General features: G+C 50.8%; 4 protein-coding genes across 4 annotated transcripts; 3 read left to right on the forward strand and 1 right to left on the reverse strand.

The window, feature by feature from the left end:
• Nucleotides 1-1,240: 1,240 nt before the first annotated feature.
• Nucleotides 1,241-4,586, forward strand: TRIVIDRAFT_190180 (uncharacterized protein; the record flags this gene model as incomplete). Its single annotated transcript, XM_014103695.1, has 4 exons — nt 1,241-1,823; nt 1,888-2,213; nt 2,264-2,557; nt 3,621-4,586. 4 exons carry the CDS (start codon nt 1,241-1,243, stop codon nt 4,584-4,586), a joined length of 2,169 nt encoding a protein of 722 aa, XP_013959170.1.
• Nucleotides 4,587-6,469: 1,883 nt separating this feature from the next.
• TRIVIDRAFT_230059 (uncharacterized protein) lies at nt 6,470-7,777 on the forward strand (the record flags this gene model as incomplete). Its single annotated transcript, XM_014103696.1, has 1 exon — nt 6,470-7,777. One exon carries the CDS (start codon nt 6,470-6,472, stop codon nt 7,517-7,519), a length of 1,050 nt encoding a protein of 349 aa, XP_013959171.1.
• Nucleotides 7,778-8,304: 527 nt separating this feature from the next.
• Nucleotides 8,305-9,784, reverse strand: TRIVIDRAFT_79167 (uncharacterized protein; the record flags this gene model as incomplete). Its single annotated transcript, XM_014103697.1, has 2 exons — nt 8,305-9,088; nt 9,160-9,784. 2 exons carry the CDS (start codon nt 9,591-9,593, stop codon nt 8,305-8,307), a joined length of 1,218 nt encoding a protein of 405 aa, XP_013959172.1.
• Nucleotides 9,785-10,304: 520 nt separating this feature from the next.
• TRIVIDRAFT_72183 (uncharacterized protein) lies at nt 10,305-11,290 on the forward strand (the record flags this gene model as incomplete). Its single annotated transcript, XM_014103698.1, has 3 exons — nt 10,305-10,457; nt 10,651-10,856; nt 10,991-11,290. 3 exons carry the CDS (start codon nt 10,305-10,307, stop codon nt 11,052-11,054), a joined length of 423 nt encoding a protein of 140 aa, XP_013959173.1.
• Nucleotides 11,291-11,631: the final 341 nt, after the last annotated feature.

The raw sequence follows: 11,631 nt of genomic DNA on the forward strand, positions 1-11,631 counted from the left end.
TGCCGTGCTACGTTGTACGGAGAACGCCGTGCTTTGCCTCTAGCCACTACACACGATAGTACAGTAGGTACATTCCTCATGCTATCTTACCCTTCATTCTACCTTGAGCTCGGCGTTTCGCATGAGCTGATGGCCCGAATCCGGCTTGGCCTCAATCAATGCCTTCCAATACTACTATTTTTTTTTCTTCAAGCAATTAAGCGAACTAGCAGCTTCCCACTAGTAGCCGAAGCATTGGGACAGTTACGCCGAATGGGCGCATAGAGACGTGACGTGACGTGAGTCATGGAGCTTTTCAGCTGTGTTCTTAGGACGCGGAGAGCCATTGAAAGAGGCTTGGCTTTTTTGTCCCTCGCTATTGGTTTCCTAGAATGGGGTCTGTTTACTATAGGTACACATTTTGTTTCTGTATTTCCTTTTCGGCAGTGGAAAGTGTTATGTCGTTGTGAACTCTGTGAACCGAGCAAGTTGCACATAGCGATTTTGAGTAACGGGACTTGTTCTTACGGTGATGGTTACACCTCGTCTTTTTTTTTTTTTTTAAGGCAACATGTGATCTGGAAAAGAGTTATAAGCCCATATATAGGGTGGAAGGGCTATTCAGCACCCCAACTCGGCTATCTAGCATCCCGGCGACTAGGTGCAGTTTAACAGTTATATCAAGTCGTAGAAAACAAATCATTTAGTATTGTTATTTAAGTAAATGCAGGTTTTAAGATATCTGCTACTGTCATTACTATGGTTATTAGATATTTTACAATACTGTCGCCACTGTCGCTACTCTCTGCTACTACGGCTACTTTCTGCTACTATCGCTGCTCTCTGCTGCTATCGATATACTCCTCTAGTATCTACTATCATCACCTCGTTGTAGTGTCTGAGTGCTCGCACGTGTACACACAAGGTGACGATGATACATGTACCCTGTTCAACCTCCTCGGGGACTCTACTCTAAAGAGACCTGGCTACGAGAAACTCGATTAGAATGCTGCGAGTGTTTGACTTGCCTCTTGCCTTTACACAATGACGCCACATGATTGATCCGGCATCTCGTCAACTGCGGCAGGCATAACTATCTCTCGCCATGATTGAAAAGATAAAAAGGGAAAGAGAGCCTCAGCTTCTTGATTCTAACTTTCGATTTCCCAACTCCAACTTGCATCCAGATTCTTCAACACACCACATCTTTACCGCCGTCAACCTTTTACAGCATTTCTATCAAACAGTCAACACCTTCACCATGCCTTATCGCTGCTATATCGTCCCTCCTCACCTCCTGAAAGCCATTTCCGAGTCCTCTCACAACTCCGATAGCATCCGTCGCGCTGCTCTAGCAGCCCTTGGCTCTCATCAAGCTTTCGCCGCCAAACGCAAGAACCATATCGAACAAGTGATACAGAGTCGACGGAGCAGCCGTGCCCAGCAAGCAAGTCCTTTTGTTCCCACCCATGTCCTTCGTCATGTGTCACACTCTGAGCATGTGACCCAGGAAGTGAGGGCGAACGCCGCAAAAACCCTGGAACATGACCTTGCCCTAACAGCAGAAACCCAGCTTGCGGCTGATGTAGGAAAACCTCCAAAGGAAGCCCCACGCCGATCGATCTATGATGCAGGGCATACCACAAGCGAGAGGCGGTTGCCTGGTAAACTGGTTCGCGCCGAGGGCGACAAGGAGACCAATGACAAGGCTGTCAATGAGGCGTATGACAATGTCGGAACCGTTTTGGACTTTTATAAAGATACGTTTAAGTGGAACTCCATCGACAACATGAACATGGATGTCATGAGCTCTGTTCATTTTGGCGAACAGTATGAAAATGCTTGTAAGTGTTTGATTGGCAGCCCTGATTCCACCCTGAACAATTACACTTGCTAACATGTGAGCAGTTTGGGACTCGGAAGAACGGCAGATGGTGTTTGGAGACGGTGGCGAGTTCCTCAGCAACTTTGCTGGCTGTGTCGACGTTATTGGACACGAGTTGACGCACGCAGTGACTGAGCACACCAGCGCCTTCAGCTATCAGGGACAGCCCGGTGCCTTGAATGAGCATATTTCTGATGTTTTTGGCATCATGATAAAGCAAAAGGTCCAGGATGAAAAGGCAGAAGATGCCGACTGGCTCATCGGTGAAGACTGCATTCTTCCTGGCGTCAAGGGTGTTGCCCTTCGAAACATGAAAGCTCCTGGAACTGCATACGACGATCCTCGTTTTGTGAGTTACAGTTATTGAGTTAGATGGCTCGAGACTGACCAGTCCCCTAGGGCAAAGATCCTCAAGTTGGCAACATGAAGGACTATGTAGAAATGTACGAGGACAACGGTGGCGTCCACATCTACTCCGGCATCCCCAACAAGGCTTTTTACCTGGCGGCCAAGGCATTTGGCGGCTATTCGTGGGAGAAGGCTGGCCAGATTTGGTGGCAGACACTGCGGAGTGGCAAGTTGTCCGAGAACAGCACGTTTCTCCAGTTTGCGGATGCCACTGTCAATATCGCCAAGAAGGAGTTTGACGACGATGTGGCCAAGACGGTTCGGAAGGCTTGGGACGATGTTGGCGTGCGCAAGGGCATCTAGAAGAAGAGCCCAGGTGGCTGGTGTGTTATCCTCTAGACACTTTCATGTCTTGTTACGATTTCCCCTAGGACGTCTTCTTCAGCGCCTACCTAGTTTGTAGCTGACCAAATCGAAATTGTTGTGTGAAATGATGTTCTTTTCAACATGCTTACAGGATTCCGTGTCTTAAATTTAGAGCTGCCTAACAGTAATAATAGCAGATACTTGAGAAAGATATTGCTACTACAGGAAGACATCGCTCTTGGAGGAATATACAGATAGTAGCAGAAGGTAGCGATAGTAGCGACAGCAGCAGATACTCAATTAAGGACCTTTGTATCGACTTAGCCATTGTGATAAATGGCGAAGGCTGTAGGCGGAAACAAATGGATGAGTGTGCGGAGAAACACGGCTCGACGTCGATTCTGAATCATGATGTCGATGAGGTGTTTGCGTTTCGCAGTGAAGTGTTCCCTGAATATCAAGGGTGTCAGAGTTGTGAGGAGATCCAGAGTTGGCCCTGAGGAGGTCTTAGATGATGAGCTACCACATTATGGATGGACACAGCCATTGTCGAGTATCAGACCAGAGATAAGATAGGGCTGCGTCTGAGAGGCAGAGGGAAGGAGCGGAAGGCTCAGATGGATAGAGCATCAGAAGAGGCTGAACTCTTGGAAGGAGCTGCCTGCCTGCCATTGAGCACTGATACTGCAGCCAAAAAAAAAAAAAAAAAAAAAAAAAAAAAGATCTGCACGTCGCCGCGTTTCTAATTTCTGGCGATTCTTCTTCTTTTCTCCTAGACTCAAGATTTCCCGTCCTTTAGTGACATTGACCACATTTCATTGGCAATTCGTCTGCCCATCATTGGAGCGCTGCACGCAGCTGGGTCATCTTGGCTGTCACAAGGTCGAGGAGTAGAACAATGGCTTCTTCATTTACGCCATTCAACCGCAATATCAGTCAAAAGGCACCGCTTTCTGCTCCAGTAGGTGAGCCGCAACCAGGAAAGCCCCATCAATCGTCCCCCTTGACAGCTGGAAAACCGGAATCGCCAAAACACAACGAGATCCGTCTTCGATACCAACTCTCACTGCCCACCCTCAGGTCGCTTTCTGCAATTGACAAAGCGCCCGATCGACGAAAGGTTCTCCAGACTGCGTGTCTCGCGGCAGAGTTTCGATCTTTCCCAATAAGTCAAGCGGAAAAGAATCTGTTTCGAGAAATCAACGATCATACTGGAATTCCATATCCAATTACCGGACCTGCCACTGAACCGTGGCACAAGGTGTTTTTGCTCATCCAAATTGATCTCTTGCGAGGAGGATGGCCCAACAAGATATCTGCAAATGGTCGTAAAGAGCTTATGCGAGAGAGCGCCCGCATTTACACTGTGATGGATCGTGTATTGAGATGCCTTGCCGACATCCTTGGCGAGAGGGAAGACGGAAGGGGGGTCACTGTCACCTTGGATGTTCTCAGGAGTGTCAATGCAAAAGTATGGGAAGGCACCGAAATGGAATTGCTACAAGTCGAAGGCATTGGTGCGGCAAAGATGAAGCGCCTTACCGATGCGAACATCAAGACCATCAAACAACTCGCTGGGCTCGAGTTTTATCACATCGAACGGTTGCTCAGCAGAAATCCACCCTTTGGGCATCAGATGTTAAATCAGCTGTCGGGATTCCCACTGCTACACATGCAGGTTTCTGTGATATCTAATTACACTCCTGCCCAGAATGGCAACCAGGACGCTAGCATGCCGGTGTTCCGTCAGTCTTGGGTGACCAGAGTTGTATTGGGGTATAGCAATGACACCTTGCCGACCTGGTGCAAACGGAGTCCATGGGCAACCTTGGTGATTGAAGGGGATGATGGTCGGCTCCTGTGGTTCTGGAGGGGAAACGTGAAAAGGATGGAGAGCACCAAGGTCATGTTCGTCCGGCTAGATGCCAAAAAGGGAGAGAGCATCAAGGCTACCCTTGCTTGTGAAGGGATTGTAGGAACTCTCGTACGATTTACACTGACCGTCTAAAACCTACTACTAGTCGCATGTATACCAACCAGACTTGCATCTCGAATTGGCAGGTTAGCTCGCACCACTCCTTCATCTCTGTGTCGAACAAAGTACCGATATATTAATAACTTTACGAAATAGCCAATGCGGATGACTGAACGATAGAGAGCTGTGATCAGTGGAAATTAGAAGGAGATTTTCACCATGGTGGCCTGCAGCCGTTGAAACCAATGCAATGACCCAACCTACCTTTGCTGTTAGCGCAGATGCAAGGCAGACTCCCCCGACCTCATTGTCGCTGACAACACACAAACAGACTAATTTCAGCCGCAATTATCCTGACTAGCCCCTCCGTAAGGGAGGAGGAACTACGTGCCGAGCCAAGAGAAGGGCAAAGAGAAGAGGAATAGGAAACAATGAAGCAGACAAATTCAGAAAGGAGCAAGTCAAACGCAATTCTTCGCTTGCAGTTGAAAAATAACATCGAAACTATTCAAGAAGAAGAGACTCAACCGAGACTCTCGGCCCAGGGGCCACAGTTTACTAGACCGGAGCCTGATTCAGCCCGATGGAGTTTTACCCAGCAGTCGATGCACAAGGAGCATTTCAGCCCCATGGCTACTCTTGGTTGCCACTGGAAAACAAGTCTCATGGGCACCCCTTCACAACTGGCACAAATACGATATACGATTTAGTTGGCGAGAACTTGTCGGCTGAGGCTTGTGCTGGCCTTAGTCTTGTAGCTAAGCTTAAGTGCGGCTCCACTGCGACATCCGACTCTTTACTGCCGATGATCTCAATGGAAGCGGCCCAAGTGAACGGCGAAAATCTGAGTCACCAGCCCGATGTTTGCCCATCCAGACTCAGAGGCGAACAATGACTGCTACAGGCAACAAGATCGAGAGACGGATTGTCGGTGAATACCCGCCAAGGCCTAGACTTTTGACGATGCGACTGCCGTTGCCATTGCTGGGCAAGCTGGGGTATATCCACAAGGCATTGGGCTGCTTTCCAGGAAGATCATCTGCAATGGTCTGGTCCAGCCCTGGTCAAGAGTTGGCTATCGCTGGCATTATAATGAGCTAGAGCAATCCCATGTCTCACATCCTACTGTAACATCCAACTGTTGCCTCGCACTATTCCCAGAATTGCTCATCCCGTCCACATGGTCCCTGCGAGCTGAAAGAATCGACCCCGCTCTCTATATTTTCCCTCCTACTTTGGGCCCCATCATGGCAGGCAATCGATATTCTTGGTCACCGCGACTTCTGTTGTTACTGGCGAACATACCGCATCAAGGCTGACCTGACCGCCTCATTGGGAAGAGAACGGGAAGATTCAGCCATCCAACCCCCCTCATTGTTGGTGTTATTGGCAATAACTCAATGGCTAAGCAATGCCACATGAAGCCATTTCACTGGACTGCATGAATATGTGCAGTAGCTCAAGCCACCGTTTGGCCGAGACGCACTGGCATGAGGCTCCCACTGCCCTACTAGGAATACTTGGCGAAATGGGCTGAAGGATTAGTGCCGGCATGGGCCTTCCATGACTCCAAGCCGTCCATGTACTTCGCCAATCAAGACTGGATGGTGTGTCGCTTGTTTTTGACCCCTGGACAGGATGGCCTGCTAGCCTGTGATGGCTTCTTGGGGAGCCCAATGCGTGTATGAGAAGCCCAGGCCACTGCAGGAATTTTCAAAACGGAAATTGTTGAGAGTCCCTTTTTGCAGCTTTGCGCAGCTGCATATAAAGGCCACTGAGAGCCTGCTTCACTCCGGTCTCCGGTTGTTGCCCGTTTTTCACCATCGAACACTCTCGGGGTCCAAAGGAATCCCTTTTCCTAGCAACAGCGTGTGTCGTCTTTCTTCATCACGACCATCAGCTTTCTTTTCTCCACTATGCCTGTTTACTCTGCTCTTCTCCTGGCTGCGGCCGGGCTCGTCGCCGCTGATAACCTGGCGGCCATGAACCTCGGAGAGGCCAGTGGTCGAGGCGTAACCGTCGCCGGCATTGGTTCTTCGGCCTTTGGCGTTCACTCGGCCACCGATGGCTGTGGTCTTGGAATGACCACCTGTGACTCCAACTGCATGCCTCTTTCCGGCATCTGCTGTGGTCTGGGCAACGGCGCTTACTGTGACATTGGCTATACTTGCGAGAGCGACGGATGTTGTCCTGTTGGCAAGGTCTGTACTGGACCGCCCACAGGATGCGAGGGAGATCGTGATCTCTGCGGCGAGTTCTGTGTGCCCAAGGGCACATGCTCAAGCGGTGGAGGTGGTGGCGGAGGTGGCAGCGGAGGTGGCAGCGGCGGATGCCCAACCGGATACGAACCCTGCGACGACGAGTGTATGCCCACTGGCAGTGTCTGCTGCCACAACGGCTACCACTGTGATGCCGGACAAACGTGTACGACCGATTTCCGATGCCGAATCGGTGGTGGTGGTGGTGGAGGCGGTGGCAGCGGTGGCAGCGGCGGTGGCCAGACTTCCCAAGGAGGATCCGGCGGTTCTGGCGGTTCTCCTACTACATACAGCCTCTCGCCCAACCCTGAGCCTACTGAGCCTCCTACTTCGACCGAGTCGAACCCCTTTGGCGGTGATAGTCCTACCACCACTCCTGAATCAAGCCCTGTTGAGCCTACCTTTCCTCCTGCCAGCCCTACTAGCAGCAGCAGCAGCAGCAGCAGCGGTGGCAACGGCGGTAGCAACGGTGGCAACAATGGTGGAAACAATGGCGGCAGTGGAGGCAGCAATGGAGGCAGCAATGGAGGCAGCAACGGCGGCAGCAACGGCGGCAGCAACGGTGGTAGCAACGGTGGTAGCAATGGAGGCAGCAATGGAGGCTCCGGCGGCAGCTCCAGCGGCGGCGGCAACGGAGGCAGCAGTGGCACAATCAACACTCCTAGCTTCCTCGTCGGCCTCCTTGCCCTCGTTCCCTTTGTTCTATAAACTTGCTTCTTCATTGTGGTGCTCAAGGGCATCATATACGCAGCCAGCATTGGCATATATGTGCCGATGCTTGATATTGAAGGACATGATCTGGTAATGATTAATAATGGAATACAATGGTGGTGGATTGGAAATTGAAATGATACCTTTTTTCTTTTCTTATATATTTGGGAGAAACCGACAGGCTGTTCAGATATATGACGCCTCGGATAGCCATTAGATATATACACGATTCTAATGCATTAATTACCTCTCACGTACTCATATGTGTTCCCTTTCTATGAGTCCAGTTTCTGCCTCTCCACGTAATGAATCGACATTTTCAATTTCAGCAGTCTCTTTCGTACAGAAAGTGGTATTCGCCTATTCATACAAACGTCGTATATGTCTCTCTTTCCACCGCCCCCCTTTTATCATTGTAGTTTTACAAGCTAAGGGAAATAAAAAAGCAAAAGCAACAGCAAAGGCAGAATATGATAGTAGTATGATGATATTTTTTTACAGGGGGAGGGGGGAAAAAGAAAGAAAAGAAGAAAAAAGAAAAATCACACACATGCGAACAAACGCGCATTAAAAACGCCGTGTCTGCCCAAATCTTCGCTTTCCCTATAGTGCAGTCGTGACGTGGGCCAACAACGCCTTTCCATACTCCTAGTCTCCTTCTCTCTCCCTCTCCCCATAGCATGTCCATAAAGTAATCCTGTGGCCCCTATTTGGCCCATGCGTTATATCTGTAGAAATAGTTTCGTGTTTTCAGTTATATGGCTTGGCGTTTCTCTCTTTCCTTATTTCTTCTCCGCAACCTGGTTGAAGCTCTCCAGCACCTTGTCCTTGAGATCGCCCTTGTTTTCGTTGGCAAACTCTTCCGTGGGCGTCGCTGCGACGCTCTCGGCTTCGCCGCTGGGAGACGATGAGACGAGTTGCTTGGCCAAGACCTTTGCCTGAGCCTCGCTGACTTTGCCGTAGACGTTGAGACCAGTGGCAATCATGCCGCTAATGTCGCCAACGTTTCCAGGAACCACCACGGCCGTGCTCTCCTTGGCAAGTTTGCTAAAGGCCTCGACGTACTTCTCAGCCACCGTCAAGCTCATGGCGCCCTGGGCTCCGTGAGAGCCCTTGAGAATGCTTGCAGCTACGGCATCAATTCCCTCGGCAGTGGCCTTGGCCTTGAGCAAGATAGCCTCGGCCTCACCATCAGCTTCGTTGATGCGCTCGGCACGCAAAGCCTCTGAGGCGAGGATGACACTCTGCTTCTTACCCTCGGCAATGTTGATGGCACTCTGTCGCTGACCTTCAGACTCGAGAATCTCGGCACGCTTGGAGCGCTCGGCGGTGACTTGGCGGTGCATGGCCTCCACGACGGCTCCTGGAGCATGGATATCCCGAATCTCATATCGAAGGCAGGTGACGCCCCAAGCTTGAGCGGCCTCATTGATTGCGGCGGTGATGTTGGTATTGAGAGCAGCACGCTCTTTGAGGACGTGGTCGAGAGTCAGCTGGCCAATTTCGGATCGCATCGTGGTCTGGGCGAGCTGGGAGATGGCATATTCGGCATCTTCAACGCCGTAGCTGGAAACGCACTTTTCGTTAATACGGGCGTTGCTCTCAGTAGATCTGTGATAAAGGAGTGTGCAACTCACCTAGCCTTGTAAGCATCAAACACTCTTGTAAACAAAACACCGTCCAGCTCCAGCGTCACATTGTCCGCCGTAATGGCACTCTGACTAGGAATCTCAATGGCCACCTCCTTCAAGCTCTTGACATAGGCAATCCGGTCAATGACAGGCGCCAGGATTGCCAATCCGGGCTCCAGGATGCGGCTGAACTTGCCCATTCGCTCGACAATCCATGCTGTCTGTTGCGGCACAAAGCGCACAATGGTGTTGGCGGGCAGCCGAGGCTTCTGGAAATATGAGGGCAAAGGGCCACCGAAGCTGCCACTGGTGTTGGTGAAGGTGGCGGGGAGGAGAGTGCGTGAGGACGAGGAGAAGGAGAGGTGCGATTGTGGCCGCAGGAGGAGAGCCGTGGTTGTCCTGCCCGCTCGGAGGGCGGCTCTGGGTGGCAATGAGGGCATCGTGGAGAATGTGTGGCTGCGTGTATGCGTGTGCCTGCTTGGCTGCCGAGAGTTGCGAGTTACTCCCTGGTTTGCCGTTGCTTTGCAGCTTATACTTGTGTGCCTGCGTATCCCAAATGCCGAATTGAGCTGCAAAAGATCAGGGGGGGTCGCAGCTGGCCAACAGAAGAGAAAACAAAAGGAAAAACGTGTGCTGTCGTACGAGGAACCAAGTGGTGTAGAGTCGTAGATGGCTATGATTTGTCGCTTCGGGAAATGCTTGCAGGTGCAGCTTCTCAGAGAGCTTCGGTGCTCCCCCGCGGATACCCGCCATTTACCCGTCCTGCGGCAGCCGCACAACAAGCACTAACAATCCGTAGCGCCGCAGACAGGGTACCTCAGGCAAGGTACCCCCGAGCCATTCCGTCATATCACTCACTGTCTGGTCTCCATAACAGTGACTCGGCATACAAAAACTGCCCCGCGCCAGGAATAGATAGCTGCGCTGCGGTGATCCCATATTGGACAGCACCTGCGACAGACAGTACGGATACACCACGATAATTCGACATATCCTCCGTTTTGGCTTTAGATCCGCTCGATCGAAGACAACAGAATCGGAATCTACACATATAGACAAGAGTCGCCGGTGGTTACTGCGCCACGCAACTACGAGCAGCATCGCACGCAACGCATCGAGACGAGAAAGAAGGGGAGCATCAAATAGCAACCATGTCTGCCAAGGTCCCGCGCAACTTCCGCCTGCTAGAGGAGCTCGAAAAGGGCGAAAAGGGTCTCGGAGCTGAGGCCTGCAGCTACGGCTTAGAAGACGGAGAGGACTTGCTCATGTCCAACTGGAACGGAACCATCCTGGGACCTCCTCATGTAAGGCTGACTCACTGCATCTGCTTTTGCTTCCACAAACGCCCTTGTCGTCGTCTTATACGCGTCCGGCACTGCAGATTCTGGTAGTTGTATGGATAGCTGGATTTCACCTCCCGACGCCGATGTCCAGGATGCAAATACGCTTTCCTCCAGTTCAATCATGCACAGAAAAGCTAACCAAACATGACCACAGTCTGCCCACGAAAACCGCATCTACAGCCTCAAAATGCACTGCGGCGAGAAGTACCCTGACGAGCCCCCGTCCATCCAGTTCGTCAGCCAGGTCAACCTCCCCTGCGTCAACCCCCACAACGGCGTCGTCGACCCCAAGCAGCTGCCCTGCCTGGCTCAGTGGAAGCGTGAGAACACCATGGAGATGGTCTTGATTGAGCTGCGAAGGTGGGTTTACATGTCTTGCTTCTTCCCGAATAACCATCTTTGCCGTCTTGGTGAGGCTGGATGAGTGGATGATGTGGCACTTGAGCTATTTTGCACCTCTGCTTTTGACCGCCAAAACTAACTTGACATCATAGATATATGGCCGCTCCCGCCAACAAGAAGATCCCCCAGCCCCCCGAAGGCTCTACATACTCATAATCACCAATGGCAATACCGGGGGCCGCATAAGTCAGGGAGAGGAGGGGCGTTCGTAGATGGAAAAGCAAACAGGGTAAACAGACACACGTGGAACCTCTCTTTCAGCCAACAATACATGGTTCCACCACACGCCGTCAATCACGAAGAATCACGTAGCGCATCTTCTTTCAAGCGCAAAATCTCATCCACAATATTGTTCAAAGTTTGGGAAGCACGAAAATCATATTTCTCATTCCAATCGTCAACTTCTTCCTCGGGTAGTTAAAATAGTTGCACATGAGCAGACCATATGTTGACGTTATATGAGCAAACACATGAAATCCCGTACTCTCCACAGACACCCATTCATTCCATACCGTTTTCTCAACCTTCCTTCCCGCTTGCTCCAACCATTAATCCAACCAGTATTTCTTTTGTTTCGCTCCATTCTATCCCCTGTCATGCATATATAAATAGATAAGAAAGATGGAAAATGAAAAGAAAATGAAAAGGGAAAAAGGATGAACACGAAGGATGATTCTCCCCAATAACGCAGTTTGCTCCAGGTATCAGTTTGCCTGTGTTTGCCGGCAAGATA

This window comes from Trichoderma virens, assembly GCF_000170995.1.
Source record: "Trichoderma virens Gv29-8 chromosome Unknown TRIVIscaffold_4, whole genome shotgun sequence".
Taxonomy (NCBI): domain Eukaryota; kingdom Fungi; phylum Ascomycota; class Sordariomycetes; order Hypocreales; family Hypocreaceae; genus Trichoderma; species Trichoderma virens.